Genomic DNA, 26,083 nt, shown 5'->3' with positions numbered 1-26,083 from the left:
TACAGGGTTTCTGGGAAAAATTGCCTTTGTGGCATGAAGTTATTCTAGACACATTAGATAAGGAAAGGGCAGGATACTAATGAAATATCATTTCCTCATTAATGCTACTTTATTTTGCTAAAGCTTATTAACTTACCAGGCTATAGTTCTACTGTATAAATCTTTAACAGATTATTTGGACTATATTAGCTATATTAGTGGAGGAATGACAGATTATCAATACAAGGGACTTCTGTGGGTTGCAGCAGTGAAAGGAGAGACCACAATTACTGTTATTTTGCTTTCAGGAGGAAAAGCTCAGTTGAATGGGGAGCACTATCATGTATTTTCCAGCTCTTTTATCAGGAAACATCTAAATTATTATTTTACCATATCACTTTCCTATAATTTTCCTTCATCCTTTTCTGAAGAAAGAGTTTGACTATTGAAACAATCTTCTCCAACTAGAAAGAGAAGTTCAATCTTTAACCTCAGCCGTGCAGTTCCACTGAAATGACTGTTCCTCAGGATCAGGAATGTTATTTTGATGTTGGCAGATTTTGATTCCTGGCTTCATGAAGTTCTATAGTATTTTTGGTACAAGGTCAACATAGAGTAACATCAGAGTTTTTTAATCCCCCTACAGGAAGGAAAGGGCAGTGTTGCTGGTCTTGCTTCTTCTGGAGGGAGAGACAATAAAGAGAAGAAAGTCTTCATTAGCTTGATTGGTACAAAAGGCATGGGATGCAGGTGGGTACATGTTTCTTACTTAATATCACCATTTTGTTAAGTGAGGCATCCAAGGGTGTTATTTCCCTTCTTCACTGATATCAGGAAAATGGAGATCCATACTGCATCAAGAAGGCAAACTGGAACAGACTCTTACCCTTGCAGCTTGTTGTTGGAGGTTTTGGAGTAGAAGTGCTATTGTAGGATTTCTTACATAATTAGTAATATGTAGTTGATGTTATCGAGATTGAATGTTTTCTAAAGCGTAAGTTTTTGTAATATTTCGAAGATTTAGATGTGTGGGTTTTTTTTTTTTTAATTATTTACAAATCTGGAGTGGTGGTATATCCCCTGCTAGATATATTAGCTACAAAAATAATTGCTGTGTTTGGGCCCAGCTTAGACTGCAGCTTGAAATTTCCAGGCTAGATGTTGGCCTTTAATTAAAATATCCTGTTTCCTTCTAATTAATAATCCTGGGAATGTTTCAGAGTAGGTTAATAACACAAAAATAGTGTTTATTTAGAAACAGATTATGACAAAACAAATAAGAATTCTCACTGCATTACACTGTATTAGACTATAAATATTATCCTATAAAACTTTCCTTTTTTTATATTACACCAGTATTTCCAGTGGTCCAACCCAGAAACCAGGCATTTTTATTAGCAATGTTAAGCCGGGTTCTCTTTCAGCAGAGGTGGGCTTAGAGGTAAGTATGCCACCTTCCAAGGTAGGTACCAGAAGGAAATCTTATTTGGTACTTACTGCTTCAAGGATTATGGATCACTGTGAAGTCACTAGCTGAGGGGAGTTTTACAGGAGAAAGGAATACCTTGCGTTTTGGAAACGCTTTTCATTTGTAATTTAAAACATGAGATGCTCTCCTGGGTCAGAGCAATAGTGCATTGAGCTCAGTACCTATGCCAGTATATTAAGAGTGTTAGAGGTCATATTAATGTATGTCCTAATTTAGCATCTGTACTAAACTTTGGATTAACTCCTTTAGGTTGGAGATCAGATTGTTGAGGTAAATGGAGTGGACTTTTCTAATGTGGATCATAAAGAGGTAAGATTATGTCTTCCTAATTCCCTGAATTCATAGCTGTCAGCTCATTAAGCATCTATCTGATTTTTCTTGCTGAAAAAAATACATTTTGATACTGGGTTACTTAACCAAGGAGGTTGTATAAGAAAAATGGAGATCTGAATACCTACTGCCTTACTTGATTCAGGTAGTTGTGGAAAGTCCACCCTTGAGAACCAGCATCTTTCATCCTATAAATACTGACTTTGGTTTTGTTTTAATTTGCAGGCTGTCAGAGTGCTCAAAAGTAATCGTACTTTGACTATCTCTGTGGTAGCAGGTGCTGTAAGTACTAAATTTATAAAAGCAGAGCATTTGTGAAAATTATGTGGGCAAATAAATGGTGAAAATAAATAGATAAAAAGTAAAGCTGCACTTTTTTATAATGTGTATACCACTGAATTCTCTCAAATCAGAGCGGTATTGAGTGCTTTTTGATTATTTCAGTGATAATTATTCACTGTTGCTGCTGAGTTGAGTAGTTGCATGCCTCCTCTGAGATGCTGAGCACATCGTAACTTTAAGACTGAAACTGAAGTAGCTCTTTGGAATGGTCAGATCTTTCAGGGTTTTTCAGAGAACATTCTCAGAGTGAGGAAATGGCAGGTGTGCTAGTATATAGTTAGGTTTTGATTGTTTTTGATTAGAGCTTTGTTCATGAGACTTTTCCACAACTGGTTTGGGTGGCGTTTCTGATTTTAGGGAAAGGAGCTGTTCATGACTGAAGAAGAAAGGCAGAGAGAAGCACGTCTCCGTGAGCAAGAACGCCAGGAGCTAATGCATCAGAAGCGACTTGCGCTGGAAACTAACAAGATCATCAAAGAGCAGCAAGAGAAAGAGAGACTGTAAGGACTATGTATAGGACAGTGAGGAATTTTGCTTGTATTTGAAAAGGGTGTAGAAGACAGGAGCAACTGTCTTTCCCAACTTAGATTAACTTAATTTTGTTATTGCAGAAACTCTGTTCATAAATCCTTCTCCTGTGGTACTCTGGATGCTCCAGGTTTTTAAAGCTGGTATCATTCAGTGTGGCTTGAGTAGAAGGGTCGCTTTATTCCCTGTCACGCCCCTGTGGATCAGTGTGATATTAATTATTTTCCTGATACCATTTCCTCATCCTTTATTTTTAGCAGGACTGTTACAAATGTTATGGTCTTAAAATAACACTATGGAACTGTCTCAGAAGGAAATAGTGACTTACAAAGTTAAATAGATGATATGCTGTGGCTCTCCAGATGGTCCTGAATCGCCTCAGGGTTCCTGTGAAAGTATATTGAACCCTCAGTATCTTGAAGATGACTTCTTAAAAGGAACATTTTCCCTCAAAGCATATGTATTTACTGTCTGTATCTCTTACCAACTGTGCTGACACACTTTGTGCAAGTTCTTACTTAGAAAATACTATTTTTAACATGGTGTCCTGATTCCTCTTTATTATAGAAGAAAACTGGAGATTTCCCAGAAGGCTGCAGAGGAAGAAGAGAGATATCGCAGAGAAATAGAGCAGTAAGTAAAAGCCTTACATAGGCATTATGCAGCTTGAAAAAGGATCCCTGTTTATTAGATCTGACGTGAAAACACTCTGCATGTATTACTGTGTAGTATTTTTGTAATTTGTAGCTTGTATTTTGTGCAGCTTATATTAGAAAAAAAAGGCAAAACAGTTTGTTGTGAGAATGTACACAGTGTGGAATTTTGGTGCCTTTTGAGTCTATCAGACAGTTCTGAAAACAAAAGCTATGTAGATTTAGACTAAAATAAAGACTATATGATGCTATTTGTCTTGAGTAGAAATTTCAGCCATGAATTTTCAGTAGGAGAATGAATTGCATTAAAGCAGGAAATTCTATAACCTATTTTATTCAGGAAATCTGATGGAATTTGTTATCCCAGTTTATTAAGGTTTAAAAAAATCCGTGATTCTAGGAACTAGACGCATTCAAAGGTTGTATCATAATGAAGTCAGTACTATAAATGTAACTTAAACATTGTTTTACATTTGCAACTTTAAAATTAACCTGTATAATAACATCTTGTATCCTAGCAATTAATTTGCCTTCTGAATGATGTTGGGCAATTGCATGGAAGATAGCGTGAAATTGCACAATATCTGTTTTGGTGGTAGCCTTTTAGAGCTAGGATTGAGCCTGAAGTATGCATCTTTGCACCTTTGACATCTTAAACAGTTTTTAATTCATACTCATGCCTGTAAGTCTCTTTTCATGTACCTATACTCTGATAGAAAAAATACAAGGATTTATGAATCTGTGAGTTGCAAAAAGGGACATATTCCCCAGCTGTCACTAGGGAAAAAAAAAATCTGACAGTCCTGCTGTGGGCACTGCTGCAGCACATGGATGAATTCTTACCCATTTTCTTTTTCTAACTCCTGGAGAATAGATAACGTCCTGTTCTTTATTGTAATCTTCTGTAGGAAATCCTCCATTAGCCATGGAAAGCTGCTATAAAAGCAGCTCAGGTGAAGAATGATTCTGTTCTCCAAACCTAGATTGCTTGTCTGTTCTAAAGAACGTTTGATTATTTGCAGTGTCAATCCTCTGGGCATAGAGGAGGGAGGATGGTAGTTTTTATACTCAGAGTTCCTAGATGTGTTTTGTTTTTTTTTTCCTATAGGATAACAGCAGAAGAAGAGAAATTTAAACGGGAGTGGGAGGAAGACTGGGGTCCTAAAGAACCTTCTAAATCTCTACAAACTGTAACTGCGGAAGTGCACTCTGCCCCACAGTCCAAACACAAAAGTAAGTGGTTGATTTCAGTCTGCTTCCCAGGAAAAGTAATTGTTAGGCGTATCACTGAGCTGGGTGGGATATACCACCAGTCTGTGTCCAAGCCAAGCTAGCTGTGACTTGGTTATTTTGTTATTTTCAGAAGGCTGGAAGCATATGATAGACCAATAGCTTTTGTTTAACAGGTATCTAATTCACCAAATCTACATCCACTCAAACAGCTGCAGTAGAAGTGTTGTCTCTGTTTGGTGTTTGTCCTCTCATGGTTTTCACAGTTCTTGAATCAGTAGGTCTGTACTGATTTCCACTGATGCCCAAATAGAAGTAATGATGCATTCTTTTTTTAATATGATATGAAATTATGGTTTTATATCCATGTGAATAAGCTGATATTGCAATACTAGGTTATGCACATATCAGTGCTTTCATCTCAGTGAAGAAAGTGTAACTTATCATTAATATTATAGGGTTTAGTTTTTTGTTAAAGATTTTTAGCTTTCAAAAAGAAGGTATGAACAAGAGAGAAGGCAAGTGTTTGGTTTTGTTCTTCAATTTTGAATTAGCTTCAAGTTTTCTGCATTAATCATATCGGCAAATAATTTAATGTAATTTTGTATTTGAGATGAGATTTTGGGAGGTAGAATGTTTGAAGGTAGAAAACTAGTACTAGATTTGCAATCTCACTGGGAGTGAGTGAATGCATTTCGTACTATTCCTATCATTACTTGTAACCATCTTTTATCCATTTAGTTCTGTGATTCTTTAGCACCGTGTCTTCGCTGTATAGCATTTTCTTCAGTCACAGCACAGTAGAAGGCTTTGAAGCCAGATATCCCAGAGCTGATGGTGCTTTCCTTACAGGAAAAGCCAACTATGTCTTGCAGCCTTCCCTTCATAGCAGAGCAGACTAATTGGCCATGTGCAGATGCTAACTGCTCTGTTCATATTGCTGCTCTCTCTTCTGCTTCATGGGAACCTCCAGTTAGACTGTCATTTCTCTCTCCTCACTCCTTTCCTCCTTTGTTTCTCTAGTAGATGTAAAGGGAGTTGCACATGACCAACTTGAGACAGATGACATGGATGACGTGATCATGAAGCAGAACAAACAGGTTTGCCACTCAGCCTTAACTCCCTATCCTGATTCAGATTCTTCCTGTTCTTCGCTTCCTCCTGACAGTCAGTGTTGACATGGAACTGGTTTTGCTAGAGCGATATGTGTGGTCCTGTGGTAGACATTGAAAGGTTATGACACTCTTGCTGTCATTGCTTTCTAAAGGTACCTTGATAAAAATAAAAACTTCTGCCAATCCTGCAGAGTGGTGGAATAGATTGAGAAATCTCTGTGTTAGCAGTGTTTCTTATGTAAAATTGTGGTACTAGATTCTTTTGTATGTTTTCATTTAGCAATGTGGTTTTTCATATTTATGCACTTGGCTTGAAATACTTTATGCTAGGAAATGGAGCTCTTCTTGCCTTCACAAATGCCACTGTGTTCTTCCACAAACTCAGATACCTGAGTTTGAATAACTGTTTTATTTTAAGAGGCTTGTTAAAAGTAATGTGAAATAGGACTGTGACCATGGTAATCTTAGCAATGCGTATGGTTGTATGGTTCTCTATGAAATTTACTTTCTGCCATTGCTTTGTTTTATATAAAGTATGTATCAGTAAAATAAGAGTAAAGTGTCTAAATGTCCTAATATGATCAAGTTGTCTAAGAACATGTTGTGTAATACTGAAACTTTGGTGTTTTGCCTTCAAATAAATTTTAAACAGTTAGATGTATCGCCATGGATTGAGCTGAACCTGAACCAGCCCATGACTTTTCTTCAAAAACCATCTTTTCCTTTACCTTTTGTAGCTTTTGGGTGGTTTTATCGGTATGAAGGAAAGTTTCCCACAATCCGTAAGGTACTAAGTTTGATATGTAAATGTTTGCTGTGTGTTTGAATTTTAATTCCTGGTATTTTCTTCTTCCTCTTTGTAATTACTATACTTTTTTGTTTGTTTGTTTGTTTTAAAAAATTAATTCACCTCTATACTAAAAAATTCTATAATAGGAAGTAAACTGAATCCATGGGGAAGATGAATGGAGAGGATGACTCATCCTGTTGTATCTGAATGCAGTGCATGTAGCTGAGACTATCTGATATGCATTTATACTCTGGAACACTTTGGCATGTGTACTGCTCAGTGTGCCTTTAAGTTCAGTCATTTTTCAAATGTTGATGCTTAGAACCTTGACCTGACATTTAGCAGACAGTACTAAAGTTAGCTTCTGGTTTATTAGAGGATAATATAATATCAGCAATTGTTGTTAAAGTGTTTTCCAAGGCTTCATTATCAGTATTACATGTAACAGGTGGAAGGAAGACAAAAAAATACTGTTTAAGGTGAAGCATGTTCATGTTTTGAATTCTCAAAACCACCATGAAAAGTCAGTAGCTAATGATAATGAAGAAAAATCAAAGTGTAGCCTCTCTGGGCACTGGTAGTAATAGACAACAAGTGGCCAGCTATCCCTCTTTTTTTTTTTTTTTTTTTACTTCTGCATAAATAAAAGGAGAACATGGGCTTTCTGATACAAATTAGGCCCTACCAGTACAAAAGGGAAAGGGAGGCAGAAATGTGATGTCATTAAAGTAGAAATAAGGAGCAGGGCATATTTCAAAGACCAGAGGAATGGAGGCTCCGAGAAGACTATGTAGGTTTCCCTTTTGGTTGCACTGCACATGTAACATTTTAGAGTTTCTTTATGCTGTATGAGTTTGCTCACCAGGGTAAATGTTACGTTATGCTTGCAGGAGCTGCTTGGTCTTTGTGATAGTCTTTTTTTCCTGTGAGCAGTTCAGTTCCTGCACTAATCTAAGCCTTCCTTTTGTAGGAGCTTATTTCGGTTGTATTAAGGCATGCAATGCTGGTTTAGGACATATGCATGAAGGTGTTTTATGTGTGGAATATTCATATCTACCTATACATGAGCATCTGTCACCTGAAAGCAGTCTTGTGCATATATAACAATGCCAGAAGAGAGATGGCAAAACAAGATCTAACCCAAACTGTTTGAATGTTTCAAATTTTGTAGTGTGCCCTAGTGTTACAATTTTGCAGAGATGCAAGAGAGTTGATCTGTCTGATCTTGTCCAACTTGCGTTAATGTGCACAGGCTCTCAACGCAGTTGAATTTCCTGCAATTTACTAGGGAAATGGACATTAGATTTTCTTTAAAAGACCATCCTCACACTTGCTAGAACTGTAATTAAATTTTTAAGGCAGGTACTCATGTATTGAGCTTGAAGTTCGCAGTGGTTTTAGCCCATGTAAAAATCTGTTGACTGAAAAACAAACAAAAAAACTCAAACCAAATCCACCAAAACTTCCCAGAAAGGGAAGGAGCGAAAGAAGTCAAAAAGTGACAGTCTATGTGAACAGAAGAAGAATAAAAAGGAAATGGAGTTTGAGCAAAAACTTGCCAAAGAGAAGGAAGGAATGTTGGAGAAAGAAAAACAACTGAAAATAAATCGTCTCGTGCAAGAGGTATGTTGTGTTCTCTTACCAAATGCAACATTATATTGAAAGAAAATGAGCTGACTCTTTAGTGGAATTATATTTGTGTAATTATATCAAAGATAATAAGGTTTTCAAAATTGCTGTTTCACTACAAAACTGTTCTCACCTTTGCTGTTTTTTATAACGATTTTTTGCTCAAATGAGGATACCACTGCAGTTAATGACTGCCGATCTGTAGTGATAAATGTAATGAGAGACAGCAAAATAGGAAGTAATTCTCAAAATTTCTTATTAGTTTTAAAACTAATTTACATGTCATTTCATAGGTTAGATATGTATTTGTGTTGTAATGGTACCTATAACTTTTTCTCCTGCACTGATGTTATGGTTAAGGTATCTGAGACAGAACGAGAAGACCTGGAAGAATCAGAAAAGGTGCAACACTGGGTGGAGAGACTTTGTCAGACACGGTTAGAACAGATTTCCTCTGTAGAGAATGAGTCTCCTGAGGTAATACTCTGGCTTCTCCATGCGTTGCACAATCTCAAACTTACTAGTTTTCCCCTAAAAGCAACAACGTTTTACCAGAGAAAAATCTGTCTTGATCCTTCCATTTCAGCCTTTATACTGGGAGGAGAAAAAACATCTTTAATTGATGAATTACAATCACTAGAGCATTTCCTGTTCCTATATTTAATGAAGGGTTTTTTTAATTAGTTTAATGAACTGGGTTTACTTTGTCTATGTCTTTTTAAGGTATATTATTACCATAAAATTAAAAACTTTATTAGCTCATGAGCTCTTTGGGTTAGGTGGGACATGCTACCAATAATAAAAATGAGACTAGAATATCCAGCTACATTTTTAGTATCCTATGAAAATAAAAACATCATTGATGATGAGCTCTTGAGTGGAATAGGGTTTGGTTTTAAATAGTCCCCTCAAACAAAAGGAGTTGCAGACAGTGATTGTGCCTCAGAGTCTGATGGTTCTAGATGTGGAGTGAGGCTTTCCCACCATCGTGTTGCTCTGGCTTTCTTCCGAGCACAGCTGCTTTCAAGAGGAACACTGCAATCTTCTGAACTCCCCCGAGATCCCCAAAAAATTGCAACCACAAAGGGGACCCTTGGGGAGCACGTTCGCATGAATTTCCTTCAGGTCAATGTGGAGCAACTCTGAAAAAAAGCAGCTGGTCTTCTGTTCTTCCTGGCCTCAGGCTCAGATCTCTGTGGCTTTTCAGTGCAGGTCTCTAGGACAGTGGAATCACTACTGAGTGAAAATACTGAGTTTTTCACTGTCTTAATTTTGACTACCTGGATTCTGCTAGATCCTTGTTCCACTTTTTAAAGTAGTAGGGGAAATTGCATGTTAAAATCACTATTGCATTCCCAGAACTCTACCCTGATTTAAGACAAGCACTCTGTTTTGTTTGGTCAATCAATTCTTCTATTGCATTAGATAAAAATATTCTATTAAAATTCTACAAAACCACCTAAGGAGTTAAACTCATATAAATCACAAAACCAGAGTGCTTCTGAGGGATAAATGCAGCTGAGCAATGTTGAAGTAGTTCATGCTTGAACTTCTGCTAGTATACAAGAGCAGTCAAGATCTCTTGACCTCTGCCAAAAAAATACCTATTTTCCAGTACCAAGGAGTGACAGGCATGTAAGGAGATCCCAAAGAATGTCAACAGAGATACCCACTTGAGGAAAGTGTTCATTAGACTAAGATGCATATGTCTGTAGTACAGCTCATCTCTCTAATGTTTCTTCAGCTGAGTCTACAAAATAGCAAAATGCAAGAGTTATCAACTGGGTTTTCTTAAGTACTTTGGTTTGATCGCTGATTAAATGTTAGAAGCTCTAACAGCATATGCAGAATCCTTCTTTGTACATACAACCTTACGTTTTAGGCAAGCCATTATGTTCAAACTATGGAGTTTGTTTGTCCCACAATGCATCTGGTGTTGATTTGACAGAAATTAGAATGTCCAGAACCTCCTGAAGATCTGAATTTTATAGCATTCTAAACTTTTTGTTTTGATAGCTGCTTACACTTATTTCTCCCCCTTGTATTAATGTTTGGTTTTGTTTACACTAGACTTTGACTCCTTTCCCTTTTTCAATGGCATGGGATTTCAGGGCTCATCTTCAATTCCTTTCCTTTTATACAATAACTTCTGCAAGGGGCAGAGATTGCTTTCTCTTTGTAAGAGCTAGAAAAGCAAGAATTGTGTTAGCTATGATTTGTCCTATGTTTTTTTTTCCTTCCTGAAGACACCATGCAGTTGAGTAGTGTTTTTGTGTCAACTCACCTGCCCCACAGCTGTCACAGCACTCCAATTTTCTTCTTTTTAAACTGGATGCCCAAGGAGTGCTTTTGAAAAAGCTTTCAGAGAAGATGTTTACATGTACTGTGTGTGGGAGAAGCCAAAAGCTTCCTGCACAGGAGCAGTTAGGCTGGGTGATGTTCTAGTGTGTGCCATTTATCACTTCAGACCTGTTGCGGACAGATCAGCTGTTGAGGCAGATTTTTGTTGTTGCACGTAGTTGGTGAGCGGACGTCCTTCCGCTTCTCCTTCTGCCATGTCAATGAGGCGTTTTGCCGGTGGCCTGCAGCTTCATACCACAGATCTTGATGATATAAATTTAGATGAAGTTGACAAGCCTAAACAACGTGTGGCACCACCACCCCTCGTTACTCCAGCACCATCAGCTCATCCACTTCCTACATCAAATGTTCCACTTCCAAGGGCTCCAACCTTGGCAGTAACACCACCTTCCCAGGTGACCTTGTGATTTGTTTGGATGCATGCAGTTTTTTTGAGATAACTTTCTCACTTTCTTAGTAAAAAAAAAAAAAAAAACAACTAAAAGAATTTTATGCCAGATGTTACTTCAGGAGAGAAATGGCACCTGTTTCAATGTAGTGCCCTTTGGTAAGCGTTGTAGTAGGATTCATGTACCCTGTTTTGTGGCAAAAGATTATTTGTTTCAATTAGCAGAAGAGGATCCCATATGGTCACTTTTTTCTCCCCATAATTGTCTGCATGGATTGACTGATTAGCTTGTGGGTTTCCTCTTTATTAGCATGTATATTTGCATGTTTACTTGTGAATAATGGCTTTGTGTTTGCATGGTTGGAGTGGAGAAGGGTATACAAATTAATTCTCAGAAGAAACAGGCAGCTTATGCGAATAATTGCCCTAATGTTTACTATAAATCTCTTCTTAAAAACTTAAGTAGGCCTCTAATAGTGCTTTACCTATGTAGTTTCTGTCTTTGAAGTGATAAGAATATGGTAGATCCACTTACACAGAAATGTCAGGTGTCCTTATGGATCAGTGTCCCAAGCTATTTGTGAAAGAAAAATTACATGAAATGACACAAGAGTACAAAATACTGGTGTTGAGAGGACAAATATGTTCTCCTAATGCTAACAGAAATATTCAGATGAAACAAACAATACAGAAATTGTTGTACTGGTCCTGACTCCAAACCCATATGTTCTAATATGTTTCTGTCAGTTTTTTACTGCTAGTTTTATTGGAGAAAAGAAATTAATAAATCAAAATATACCAGGTAATAACAATGAAATAACTTAGCCATTAAAAATTGTAAGTCAGTTTTCCCTGAATATTTTTAGTATATGTGAGAAGACAATGTAAGCTCTTAGTAATGTATTAATAGTGAGCCAAAATCTGCTTTGTTTACAAGTAGATAACTTGGTATTCCTTGTGTGGTTTCAGGATTGGAAGGAAAATTAGAAGCTGGACAATTGATCTTTGCTGCTTTTAAAAAGTTGATTTTTAACACCACACATAAGCATTTATTTGACTTCACCTATTAAAGATCTCATGTTTGTGCCTGATAAAGCCAAAACCAGACAACTCTTGTTTTCCCATAATTAGTTCTGTAGTATTATTCAAACGAGTAAATCTTAAATCAGCTGCTATAAGTTGTTGGGTTTTTTTTCACAAGATCATTTAATTTCAGATTTAGCTTGAACAAGTGAAAAATAGACAAAAGGAATGAAATCTTGCTAAATATATTTTTGACAGCTAAGTATTAAGATATCTGGTATAAATTGGTCTGTTTCTCAAAAGTATTGTCAGGTTATATACTTTATAAGAATCTAGTACTAAGTCTGTTACTGTTTAGGTTGTAAGAAACACCTCCCATGTTGGCAAAGCATCTTCTGTGTCAAGCAATCCACTGGTATGTCACTTACTAATAAGTGTAGTTTTGTGATCTTTCATGGAATTCTAATGTCAACGAATTGGCTTTGCATGGCTAATTTACTTAAAATTCAGCCCATGCATTCATGTTTGTGAATCCTTTGCTCTGGTCTGAGGACTTCATGTTTCGATGCTTCAGCAACATACAGTTGATGTTTGTGTTTTCTGGATGTCTGTATGTCACGTAGCATATGCTTTGTTGTTCTTTGAAGACAGACAAAAAGAGCTAGGACCAAACTATATTTTAAACATAGTGGGTGCAAAGAAGCAAGTCGTCTTCTCAAAACAATCACCATTTGTTTGATAACTCTGCACTGATTTTTGTTCAGGATGGCTGGATCATAGAATCATAGACTCATAGAATGGTCCAGTTTGGAAGGGACCTCCAAAGGTCATTTAGTCCAACCTGCTCTATAGTAAGCAGGGGCATACTCAACTAGATCAGGTTGCCTAGAGCCCTGTTGAGCTATACCTTGAATATTTCTAAGGATGCAGCCTCATGCACCTCCCTGTGCAACCTGTTCCGGTGTTCCACTATGCTCATGGTAAAGGACTTGTCAGGTTTCCCCATTCTGAGGCACTCTAGAAAAGTCTGTCTCTAAATTGTTCAACTCCAGGAGAAATCCAGTTCTAGTGCAGCTTCAACAAGTTGATAGCTGTGAATCTTAATTTTTCTAATACTAGAGAGGTTAATAATATGATCTATTTTGTGGAGTGGAACACATTAGTTGAGAGAGACCCACAGGGACTTTTAAAGATCTGGTTTAAAAAAAGAAAAACAAAGAAGGCAAACAAAAAACCACACATCCCCTCAAAGAAATAAAAAACAACAAAAAAAGCTTAACCAATTTGCTGGAAGCAATTCAAATAATTTCAGAGGATACAGCTTGTACTATATGAAGATATCTGGAGTACATCACATTTCCTATGAGAAACATTGACAAGGGTGTGCTGAGAGTTGCTGGGGTTAAGTCAGTTTTGAACTCTGCTTGAACAAAACTGTCCTTGGTGCGAGTAGGAGTTTTGAATAAAGTCTACAGTTGGGTTAATACATACTTGATGATTAGGTCTCTTATGCCTTTGGGTATCTGTACTTTTCTAGAGTCAAGCGTAGATAATTAACATAATTACCCCTTGCTCTTAAGCCAGGATAAGTTAAAAGAAATTTCTTTAATGAAAAGCTGATTGTTGCAGTCTTGGTGAAATTCGTCTTAAAGGATCTATTTATCCATAGATAGTTAAGACCTCATTTGAGATTCACTGTGTTCTTAGGCTAAACTTTAGCAATTTTTCCCTGTAGTTTGTCATTTATTTAATTGCCTTTATAGGATAAATATCAAAATCAGGGATTAAATTTTTCCATTATCTTGAAGTCAGATTTTAGGGGGGAAAGCTGCTATTTAGATGCAAGAGAAGTTACATTTTGTTTTGTTGATTTTAAGTCTTAGTTAAAATAATTCTGTAAGCCTTTTGTGGTATTCATGTCATAAAATTCCTTACCATAAACTATTTGATTTGAGGCGTCTTGGTGAAATGATGGATTTGCACCAATTACATTGTGAATTGTAATTTTCTTAAATTAACCCCCTAGCAACTTGCTCCAAGTCCACCTACCCAACGACATCCAGGGGTACCAATAGTCTCTAAACCAGTCATGCTGCATCCTGACCCAAACTACATGGTCAGGCCAACACTCAAATCAGAGGCCCTGGTAAGCCTTTTAATGTTCTTTCTTTTTCTGAATGCTGCAGTACCATGGGATTTGTTGTTGTCTTGTCCTCAAAGAATCAATGCTTACCTCATTTTCTGCTAACAAACTCTTGTAGATTTTCAAGTGATCACTAATGGTAAGTGTGAGAGTATTATTCCATGATCTAAAAGTCAATTTAGTGACAGTTTCTGTACCAGAGTGCATAATTCCAGAGCAGTGTGAAGCCTTTGACTCTGTAGATGTTATTTTTAAAATTTATTTACCTTATGGGTTTTACATTTTTTTTTAATTTTAAATTCTGAATTAATGTTTTAAAAAAATAGTAAAAAATACTTGCTTTTGTTTTCCCTTTGTAAATAGTCATGAACATACTTGAAATGTAGGCATAGACCTTATCATTTCATTTCTAGAAGAAAAAACAAAGTGTGCTTTGTCTTTCCTGTCAGTATACTGGTCATACAGTGTTACTGCAAAGCTGACTTAGAGACACATCCTTTTTCTTACTTCTTTTCCATTCCTGTTTCAAATATAAATGCAGAAGAACCTCTTAGGCGGAATATTATAACACCAACCATGCAGCGTCTTTGGGAATTGTGGTGTATGAGGGAAAGTGAGCCAAGGCTTACTGAAAAAAAAAAAAAATAGAAATACTGCTCAGACAGGTGACAACTCCCAAGTGGCAGCCCTGAAACTTCATCTAAAATATCTGGTGGACCAATTAGGAGTATTTATTCTTTGGGGTCATAATTATACTTATTGAAAGTAGAGTTATATCTGTTGCATGCATGGTGTAGGGGTATGTATCTATGCATCTATATGAGCAGGTCAGTGTATTGCAACATGAGCTAAGTGATGGACAAATGTCATGGTTGTATTTCGTTTATTTAATTACAAGCTTGTCCTGTACCTTACAATAAATTAAACCCACAATATTCCTAGCTGTTTTTAATGAAAGTGCAATGGAGGTTTTTGCCATTTTCTTCAATAATTTAGATGTTCTTGCTCCTTCATTTTCCCAACTACGTTTTGGATAAACTTAAGTGATACATCATATTTAGTTTTCCCACAGACATACTCATCTTGAATTTTCTCTGTTATAAGTGGATTAATATGATAAATTAAAGCAGTTTTTATAAATTGTTCAAGAGAAGGCAGGCACATGGGCTGAAAATAAAAGCAGATATCTGCATTGTAGAAACTCCTTCAGTTGCAGGCACCGAAGCTTTCATGTGATGGTGTTCAGTGTTTCAGCATCTCTAAACAATATGAAATTCCTTAGGGGAAGAATGAAGAGAGTAAAATAATAATCAGCAGTTATTCTAGCTCTTGGCAATAAATACCTGGTGTGCAAATATAAACTAGTTTACAAAGTTGCTAATACCCTTATGTGTGATTAGACAGACATGGTAAAAATTAAAAATGTTGTTTGTTGGTGTTTGGGGTTTTTTTTGTTACTGACTGTGTACAATCAGTTTGATTGATTGGCAGTAATATTCACCTCCATAGGGATATTGCTTATGATTTGTTATGTATGCACATTTTCCAAATCACGTCTGCTGAAATGTTTCAGATGTCAACCATCTTCATTCCCCAAATGCCTCATATCACATGGAAGATAACAGTTTCAGTGGGAGTAATATTCTGGTAGGACTTTGAGAGAAACATGTCTGTAAATTGTTTTAGTAGACCTATTACTTCTGTTTATGAGTTAGTGCAGTAAAGAGTACTCATTCTTTCTCAATGAAGTCACAGTATGATGTGAAGGAAGACTTGAAGAGAGCTTATTTTTGAGTGGATGGTACTTATTTACAGCAAAAAGTTAATACCTGGTTTGGCAATTCTTTTATCTTTTGCAGCCACAAGAGATGTTTAAAAGGATGGTGGTTTACAATTCATCATTTAGATCTAACAAAAACCAAGTAAAATAATATTTTCCATGTTTTGTGTGGTACTTCTTGTTTTGACTGATCATAGAATTAAACCTTTCCTTTCTAATCCTGTTGCTCAGTTTCTAAAGCAGAGGGTGCAAGACAGCCCTAGTGCATGCTACTAGTCTTTGTAAACTTCCAGTGTGTGTCTGTGGCTTCTGCTATTCTAGACAAGTAAAGGATGAAAAAATAGTAAATCCTTCAGGTTGAACCATAGGTAACTACTTAGATGGTCAATGCAATCTTTAAGACAATTGAACACTAGCTGGTAAGATTTTTTTTTTTTTAATGTATATATATATTTTTAAGTTTTCCTTGTTTCTTGTAGTCTCCAGTTGCAATGCTTTTGGTAGTTAAATATTTTCTTGGTTTAACAAATAGAGCTGTTGTCATAATATAGTCACTGGCAGGAAATGATGGGAACTGGTGGTGGAAAGCACGTATTTATAAAGTCTTTGTGTATTGTGTAGGGATTTTCTGCTGCATTACTATTTTTATTGCTTTCCTCTGACATTTTCATATCTTCCTCTCTGCGTGACTGGTGGTTCAATAGAAGGTCCCTGAAAGAAGATAACTTCATGCTTAACTTCTCTGATGCTCTTAAATGTGTCATTTCCTGTGCAAACCCCCTTTATTAATACAAGTGAAGTTGGATACATTGACATGTTACATGAAGATGCTGGGACACAGTTGTGACCTCAGAGTGTGAACTTTTCAGTGGTAAACCATTAGGAATAATAATGATTTTTTTTTCCTTTTGATCAGTTTCCATCTAGATATAGAAGGGAAAACTGAGTTTGAGATAAATCAAACTTCGAGCTTGTTCAGCTGCGTTGAATGTTAGTGTGTTCTGTGTATGTAACAGTTGTGTTTTCAGCAAATGTGGTTTTTAGAAAGTTGTTATATCTGGTCATGGATTTATCTTTTAATTCTGCTTTTATTTCAGCCAAGTTTCAATTGCTATGGTCTCTTGATGCTAGAAACTTCAGTGACCAGTACATTTAGTTGTCCATATTCTTCTTATGGTTCAGCAATATGAATATTATTATAAGCCAAAAATTTATTGGAAGAATCTTAACTGTTTCACCTGAGAAGTCTTTAGTAGTTGCAGAGCAGGCTTAAGACTGTGGTTTGCACTTGGTGCTGTTAGGTTTGCTAGTCCTTGTTTGGATATGGAGGGTACTCTGCTCTGAGAATTTGTGATGCCTATTTCTGACAAGGTTTATTACAGTTCAGTGGATGTCTTCGTTGTATCACTGCTTTATTTGTATTTATTGCATCCAGATCATATCACTTCTTTGCTTGCAGGTTTTTTGTTGTGGGCTTTAGTGATTTGGGTTTTTTCCCCCATTTAAAAATTATTTTCCCAGGAAAACTTTCTTTAAGGCCTAACATCTGGTTTTCATGAGGGTGACCTGGGACAAAGAGAGTTCAATGACTTCCTTTAGATTACATAATGAATTAGTGACTTGGCTGAGATTGGGATTCTTTCTTCTAAGTTGCTTGTTCCAGGACTGTAGATAACTACTTCAGCCATGATTCCAAAGATCACTACAAACTCAGCTATTAGTTGTTGAGATAACTATCATTGTAAAATGTTTCTCTTACACTTTGGTAAAACTATTCATAACATTAATGCACCTTGTAAATGAATGAATCATTGGGGTTTTTTCCCCCTAGGATGATATTGGAGCTGACAGAGTGGTAAATGTCCTCAAAACTACTCCATAGTACAACTGACTCAAACTGTTTGAAGTGTCTTCTGACTGTCAGGATGGGCTATTTGCTGCCTTTCTGAGCTTTTCTCTTTTACTGTCGTCTTTCATAGCTTACAAAATTCTGTGTTAACTCACTAATCAATAAAACGGAGTTTGCGTGTGTGGTGTGTGCATGAATCTGATATTTTTACAATTAAGTATTGTTTTATTCTCAGGGCTTCCAGAAATATTTGGAAGATTTTGATCCATATTCAATGGTAAGGAGAGAACCCAACTATATCTCACTGTTTAATATGAAAGACACTGAAAAAACACATCCTTGATTTTGAGGACTGAGAGGATGTAGGGTTCTTGGTTTGCTGGGGCTTGTGTCTTTTTTACTCATGTTGAAAAGGAGATTTCTACAGAAAATGTGATCTAGTGTTCTGATCTTCCTCTAATACTATTTTGGAGGAGGGAAAGGGAGGTTCCTTTTCTCCTATAAACAACATGGATCAGCCTAATTATTTTGTATTTTGAAGGTGGAAATGACTAATGCTTATATCTTTCCACAGTTTACCCCAGAGCAGATTGTGGGAAAAGATGTTCGGCTATTAAGAATTAAAAAGGTAGATAACTGTATTATTTGATTAGTCGATATGTAAAGGGTTCATGCAAGCATTTCTTCTACAATCCCATGTACTGGGAAGAAGGAAAGATTAAGCTTCTGCTGATGGTAAAAATATAACAGCCTTTTATGAACTATAACATGTTTTTAATAGGAGGGATCATTAGACCTTGCAGTTGAAGGAGGAATTGATTCTCCTGTTGGAAAGATAGTAGTGTCTGCCATCTATGAGGGTGGTGCTGCAGACAAACATGGTGAGTAAGAATGGGCAATTTGAATGCTGCTGCAAAATGGCTCCTTACACTGAGAGCTGCTGGCTGATTTCATAACTACATAGCACTGAGAGGCACACTTATATTGTCCAAGGCAGACAAGTTCTGTCTTGGCTCTTAAGGGCATCTCAGAGAGAGGCTATGATTTGAAAGGTGCTGTTCAAATCAACAACTATGTAAAATTTATGAATAATGTTTAAGAGGAAATGGTCACTGCTGTTGTAGTTTTATCATTGCAGAATTTTCAATAACATGTCCTGAAATTGTACAGCTGTTCTCTTAACAAGGTCTCCCTTTTCTCTAATCTTATTTACATATATATATATATATACACACATATATACATAGATATATATATATACACACATATATTTATAAAACCAACACTTGATTCTCTGGTGTATTCTGGAATTCTGTTAAGGCAAACAGGATATGATCTCCATTATTTCCCAGTTTCCAAACAGTGACAATTCTGGTACTTCTGTGTGCAAAGCAATTATCTGACTATGGCTGTACTACACTGCTTAGTTTTGTTCTTAATGTTATTTTCTTTAGTAATTTGTTTGGTAGTATACCTGGCTTAACTTCCAAAATTCCACTGTCTCTCTCAATTTTTAGTGTAAACCTTCACATATAGTGAAGACAATTTTCATCATAATCAGTACTGCATAAATATGGAACAGAAATGACTCACAGAATTTTTGTTGCTTACATGTATGTATACCATACTGCTCTTTCACCAGGAGGCATAGTGAAAGGGGATGAAATACTAGCTGTAAATGGCAAGATATTAATTGACAGCACGCTGGCAGAAGCACAGGCAACTCTAGCAAAAGCTTGGAACATGGGTGGGGTAAGTGACCTGGCATTACTTCATCAGTCTAGCCATAATGCTCATATGATGTATTCTTTTCTTTCATGACATTTTGCATCAATATAAATCAACTTACAAACATCAAAACTAACAAGTATGTCATGCACTGCCAAAGTGAGTTGAAGGTACTGGTACACTGTGAAAACCATGCATGTAATTTACTGTGGAAGTTCATATCATTTAGCTACTTGTAAAGATGGTATTTAAACACATTACATTCTGAATGTTTATAGTATGTTTATCTGTAAAATCTCTCTTTGAGATGGAAAATTACTTGCAGGCTGATTGGAATGTTATGGTAATAGTTCATTTTATCTTTGATTTCTTAATGTACAATAATACTGCAATTCAGCTACAGTGAATGCTTTCTCAGCAAGAACTGTAATTGCTAAAATGGCCAAATACAGGATGATTCTTAGAATAATTATTTTTACAAGCTCATTGCATGAGCAGCAGATTTTTCTTTGATAGATAGAAACCAAACTGCTCAGTCTGGAAATGTTCTTCCGGTAGAGCATCTTTCTGCTGCTCCTTGTGGTTTTCCAGGAATAGATTGCCTTCCAGATTCTCTATCTGGTATTCCATGGCATTCTACTAACCACCTCTGAAATCTAAAACGTCTAGTCTCTAGAAGCAGTACTTAGCAGCACCTTTGCTTTTGCATTTCTTTTTCAGGATTGGATTGATTTAGTCATTGCAGCATCACCTCCAAAAGAATACAATGATGAACTGTAAGTGCATCAGCTTTCTTTTTCTGGGGATCAAAAGGCTAGTAACAATAGCTTATAAGGTTTGCTTTTATCAGATCTATTTCATGTATTTACTTCTTGTGAACTACATAGCCTTCTGCATCACATAGTTGCTAATTTGATAGTTATAAGTAGCTGTCATGCATTACAGCAGTGGTTCCCAGACTTTTCCAAATGTTGATTCTCAGAACTGGTTATACATGATTACATGCTCAGAATTTCAGTTCGAAGTTTGAGGGGTTTTTGGGTTTGTGGGGGTTTTTGTGGTTTGTTTGTGTGGGGTTTTTTTTGGTTTTTTTTTTAATTATTACTTGAGTCTGGATCATTTACTGTGGTCCCATGGATCATATCTTGAGGAAACAAATGCCCGTAAGCTTTCCTCATCACAACCTGACATTTAATTCTGGAACTTTTCTTGTTTTTAGCTTAGATTGCAGTTACTAGTTACAGTCTTGGTCAATCTAAGTGTTAAATTTTCAGAAGAGTTAAGCGATTTGGGTGTCTGGGCATGTTCTTGTTCATAAAGTCCTTTTATTAAAGAGAATAAGTATAGGTGTGAAAGAGAAGAATCCATAGTTTAAGTGTGATAGAAGTATCAAGTCCATGCAACTTGCTTTACCGAAGTTTCAAAGGAGTTTCTAAACAAAACCCAATGTCTCCTAGTTCGACTAAAGGAAAAGATTTCAAGATATCCTTTGTACTGAGTAAAATGGCAGAGGAAAGTTTTGTAAGCATTGTTAACTTAGGCTCTTGTTCTGTGCAGAGTGCTATAGTACTGGTAGTTGTAAATCAATAGAGTTTTGCTAGCTAACAGCGACTGAAGACTGCTTCAGAATTGCATTTAATACCCATGCAAAAACTAACAAGCAAGGAAATGACTGTTGCTGTTATTTTTTTCTTTTTTTCTTGTCCTGTATATCTAGCCCTACTATTATCTCATCAACAGTCAGTCCCAGCACACACAGAAAGGTTTTTGAAGGCAGTGCACCCGTGTACAGACAAGGGTATCTCCTGCAGCTGTAGCCACTGCAGTGTTCCCTCATGGTGAATAGCAGACCTGGGTTAACATGACTGTCCATTGTGAGGCTGCGTTATTTTTTCAGCATGTGCCTGCCTGTGCATTGCATACCATGTGTGCTTTTATTCCTGGCATGCTGGAGTGTTCTTTGGGCTTTTGCTATGCCTGTCCTAAGTATTTAGTTTCTTCTTCATAATGTCCCTTAGAGGTCCTCTGTGGCATTGGTTTATCATCTACCAGACTATAAATTAAATAGGCCCTTCCTAAACAAGTAGGATTAATCCAGTTTACTTTTTTAACCTTATCTGTGGACCACTGCTGTGGCTTCGTGAATTCATGAGTGTATAAGCAACTACAAATTACTTTCTCGTTAAGGCTTGTCCAAAGAACAAGTTCCCATGTGTTTTATATGACAGTGTGCCTGTAAACAAAGATTCATGGCTGTTTGGTTTTCACTGAAGTTTGTATTAATTTGTCACCATACAATGGGTTTGTCTCAGAACTATCCTTGGGTCGCAAACTCAGTTTATTGTGGTTTCTGTATGCTGTAATCACTGTAAGTGCAGTCATAGATCTCTAGAAGAGCCATCTTAAGATTTTTGTTGCATGTGGGTATTTGTGGTCTTCTTAATTATGACTTACTATACAAAACAAAATGACTCAACTGAGATCCAGTCATATGAAATTGTGCTTACCAGAAAGATTAAAAATTGGACTATTGCTAACAGCAACTATTTCACTATCTTTATTTTTCTTTTCTTCTGCAGGACTTTTTTTTAAATAAGGCTACATTGGAGAAATGGAGTATTCACTGGAGAAATGCAGTCTTTCTCCTGCAGCAACCTGCTACTCTGTAAAGTAATAGGAAATGCAAACCCACATGAAATGCATCTTTATTTGAAAGAAATGTGATCAATCAGACCTGTAAATTGAACTAGAGACTTCAGAATCTTAAGGTAATTTGCGTAATTTCAAATAATTTTATAGCCATAGAGCAATAAGGTTTTGGAAGATCACTTCCAGTGAGCATAGCTGGGTTGTGAGAGCTCAATTTATTTAATTCTATTTTGGGAGGCCAAATTCTCAAAATTATCTTCCACTTTTCCTGGAAATAGACACCAAAATGACAAATGAAGATGGAACACAGATGTCTGTTCCCACATGCAACACTTATGATAACATGTTCACAGGCCAGTTCGGGTGTGAAAATGATTATATTTTTATTCCATACATAATGACTTTTCCTGGGAAAATGGGAATGTGTATAGGTAACTTCAGTTCTCAGTCATGTATCAGAGCTCTCCGTGTCCATGTCTGTTCTTAGTTGTAAGTTGTTCTGAGTATAAATCCTTGTTGTTGGAAGAGCTGGTAATACCAGGAGTACTATCATGATAAGGAATAATTTTGGTGATGCTTATACAATGTAAAGAATCTTCTCAATCAGAAAAGTAAACAGCTATCAAATAGTCCAGATAAAATTATTACGGTAGTCACAGTTATGCTACCAAGTATTTGTATTGGTAGGAAAATTACTCCCTCATATAGCCAGGGGTGGAAAATCTGGGTGTGATTCACAGCCTGCACTGGTGTACTTTGTTCTCAGTGAGGCTATATACATGACTAAACTGTGCAGGAAGTCACTGTAATATTTTGCTCTTGATCACTATGTCTTCTGTTGAAGTAAATTCCTCAAGACTAAAAAATCTGTGCTAACCTGGCCTTAAATAAGGATTATTACTGTTGCAGACTTGGTAATTTTGTTATAATATCTAGAAACCTCCTTAGAAATGTTATTGTCATCCTTCCTTCCTTGAATCTGACAGTTTATATTACATTTTCCATGTTGTGTTTCGATTTTTCTTACCTGGATTAATGACAGCCAGTTGTACTTCTTTGGCATATCAAATTTCCGCTGAAGTCTTGCCTTTTCAAGGTTTTGAAGCCCTCCTTTCTGTAACACAGAACTCTGTGCTTATATGGAGATGATTAATTATGTTGACTTTCTTCATGTGCAGTTTTGTTCCAGTATGCCAATTAATGTGTCTGGCAGGGTACACATGTTAGAATGTTAAAAATTTTAACTCTTACAACTAATCCAGAAATAAAATTGCATTTGCCAAATGGAAGAAGTCTTGTTTCCTCTTTGTCTCTGGGTTTGTAAATTGTTAGGTGTTAATCTGCTACAGTACTCTGATTTCTGACTTGAACTTCAGTAAGGCTCATTTGCCACCCTTGTGGAATTTCAAAGAAAATTGAGTCTGCGCAGTAGGGAACTGCACTTGGCTGAGCTGCAGTAATCTTTTACTGACTTTTTTTCTGGGCAAATATGATCATCTGATAGTTGGCAAGCTACTGAGTCCAGCTGCTTTGGTTTATTTTGTTTGCTAGGTCTCTGGGTGCATCTACCCAGAGCTGTAGACTCCCTAACCAACAGACTAAACACATCAAGATTAGCACCAGAGGGAAAATTGCAGCAGGATGTATTCCTCCTGCTGCTCTGGTTCCCAGTTTCCTACGTACTGCAACCATCTGGTCTGTGTGACAATGCAGATGAGTGATGCCATCAAATGTTCTTGTAAGGGATACTCTGACGCTATGTACCAGCAATTAGAGAGCCATAGTATTGCACCAGTAATGAACTTCAGCCTGCAACCAGTACTTGATTGTGCTAATCACTGTTTCAGCACACTAAGAAACAACACAGAAAACTTGAAGGTTAGCTATTAGAAATAATTTTACTGGTGTTATTTTTTCAGAGGCAAAAGGAGCACTGAAGACTGAGCTGGGAAATCTGTGGGAGTACCAACAGTGGAGTTGCAGCCTTGCTTCTTAGTCAGAAAACTGCCATCTCCTCATCTACCCTGTTAACTTAATTTGCTTGGATACACTTAAAATACATGAGAGGTAGTTCAGGAAATAGTTACTGCTCATTGCTTCATGTATATAAGAGAATGCTACTTAGTGTGTGTAACCTCTGTTAGGGCAAAGTCATTTTAGGCAGTTTAAGGAGATGGCATTAAAGAAAAGAAGACTGACACCTCTGAAATCTTAAAATTATCTTAAGCCAATAGTCAGGTAGGGGGTTTTGTTTATTTGTTTTGGGTTTTTTTGGTGGGTGGTTTTTGTTTGTTTGTTTTACTTTATTTCTGGCTTTCAATGCTCTAGGACTAGATCACATCTTTCATTTTCCAGCTAGCTCAAGTTGTTGGAAGAATGCTGCAAGAAAATAGTTTTCAAGAAGCTTCCCTTTCATTTACTTTGGTCCCAGAGGTAAATCATCTAAACAGATGTCAACAGGCATGGCCATTAGAGTGCTACCGCACTGTGTTCTGGTGGGTGTAATAGCCCTACATGTGCCCATGCCTTACCCCTGTTCAATGAAGCCAGCTGTGAAAAGAGAAGAGTAAGGGTAAATGAGACTTTCTCTTGTTTTTTTTCAGCCAATGCTTAGTTTCCCTTGGGAGTATGGAAACTCTGACCTGATGCACAAAGCAAGAAGTCCAAGTACTTCACTGATAGTGTCATGAATGCTTCAAACCACTTTTAACATAAGATGGGTTTTTTTGGTTTTTCAGTTGCTGTAATCTCAGAGGGAATATGTCTAGTTTCTCAGAGCTGTTTGTTTGGTTAAGACCGCTAAAACCCACTGTCTCTGTGGGATAATAACCCAGAGGAAGAGTTTCTCAGAACTGTTAACAGTCATTCTTATTCTCTCAGGAATTCTTGGCCATGTTAGTCACTGCATTGTCTTCAGCGTACCCTTGCAGTTGCTGAACTGGAGCATGAATTACATTAGAGACTTGTGACTTTCACGTCTGCTCTGTGAGCCTGTGCGTGCCTCTGTGCAGGCAAAAAAATGTGAAACCTTACGGATCAGAACCGTGACATGCATTACAGGGTAGGAAATATTGTTGTTACTCATGGATATTAGCATAGAGAAGTCTTTGATCTATTTATTACTGCCACTCTGCTACTTTTAAGAACTAATCATTTAGCCATTATTTATCATGGCATCTTTTAAAACTTGTAAGAACATTCCAAAGAAATTATGATTTAGTTTTTTAAATGTTCTATTAATGAACAAACCTATATACCTAAAGGAGGCATGTATATAAAGATTTTTTTAATCAATTTAGTTTGAGTAGCACATGGACAAATCTCAACGCATCACAAATATGAAGTATAACCTCAATATAAATAAGTTTTTATAAATCCTCTTATGTTAAAAACAGGACTGAAACCCATGGTTTCATGTCAGAAGATCTATATCTGTTTGTCAGGAGTTTGGTAGACAATAGCTGATAAACATATTTTCTGTATACTTTTACATGTATGTTGACTTTGAAGCAGGGTCACACCAGGGTAGCTGCTAAAGAATTCTTAGCTGCTTCTCACCAACGTGAAGTACTGAATGAATTACAGATCTTCTCAATGATAAAGTTACCCAGTATTGCCTTTTCTAACCCCATGTACGTGAGTAATTATATTTAAAATACTGTAGTAAATAGATGGAGAAAAGTGGCTAGATTTATAAATCACAAAATCACAGAAAACATCTGATGGGAAGAGACCTCAAAGATCATCCAGTCCAACCTGTGATCCAGCATTGTAGAGTCAATACTAGACCATGTCTCTAAGGGCCGGGTCCACATGCTGCTTGAACACCTCCAGGGATGGTGACTTCACCACGGCCTGGGCAGTCCATTCCCGTGTTTGAGAACTCTCTCTGTGAAGAAGTATTTTCTAGTATCCAGAGTGAACCTCCCCCGGTGTAACTTGGAACCATTTCCCCTAGTCCTGTCACTTGCCAGGTTGGCCCCCTTCTCACTCCAGTGTACCTTCAGGTAGTTCTAGAGAGCGATGAGGTCTCCCCTCAGCCTCCTCTGCTCCAGACTGAACAACCTCAGCTCCCTC

At 36.9% G+C, this 26,083-nt stretch overlaps 1 protein-coding gene across 1 annotated transcript in view; it reads left to right on the top strand.

Moving 5' to 3' along the window:
• USH1C (USH1 protein network component harmonin) overlaps positions 1-20,137 on the top strand; it is a 32,269-nt gene extending 12,132 nt beyond the window's left edge. Inside the window, exons 8-25 of the mRNA XM_054390757.1 lie at positions 635-729; positions 1,336-1,420; positions 1,718-1,777; positions 2,024-2,080; positions 2,498-2,640; positions 3,236-3,301; positions 4,430-4,554; positions 6,404-6,453; positions 7,927-8,079; positions 8,446-8,562; positions 10,605-10,841; positions 13,884-14,003; positions 15,860-15,922; positions 17,865-17,906; positions 18,204-18,257; positions 18,411-18,510; positions 19,272-19,381; positions 20,078-20,137. Coding sequence (XP_054246732.1) covers positions 635-729; positions 1,336-1,420; positions 1,718-1,777; positions 2,024-2,080; positions 2,498-2,640; positions 3,236-3,301; positions 4,430-4,554; positions 6,404-6,453; positions 7,927-8,079; positions 8,446-8,562; positions 10,605-10,841; positions 13,884-14,003; positions 15,860-15,922; positions 17,865-17,906; positions 18,204-18,257; positions 18,411-18,510; positions 19,272-19,381; positions 20,078-20,137 — 1,737 coding nt within the window. The remainder of the gene's footprint in view (positions 1-634; positions 730-1,335; positions 1,421-1,717; positions 1,778-2,023; positions 2,081-2,497; positions 2,641-3,235; positions 3,302-4,429; positions 4,555-6,403; positions 6,454-7,926; positions 8,080-8,445; positions 8,563-10,604; positions 10,842-13,883; positions 14,004-15,859; positions 15,923-17,864; positions 17,907-18,203; positions 18,258-18,410; positions 18,511-19,271; positions 19,382-20,077) is intronic.
• The last annotated feature ends 5,946 nt before the right edge of the window (positions 20,138-26,083 follow it).

The sequence above is a fragment of the Indicator indicator genome, chromosome 21, assembly GCF_027791375.1.
Source record: "Indicator indicator isolate 239-I01 chromosome 21, UM_Iind_1.1, whole genome shotgun sequence".
Classification (NCBI taxonomy): Eukaryota; Metazoa; Chordata; class Aves; order Piciformes; family Indicatoridae; genus Indicator; species Indicator indicator.
The sequence above is the reverse complement of the archived record's forward strand: the minus strand, read 5'-3'. Positions and strand labels throughout refer to the sequence as shown.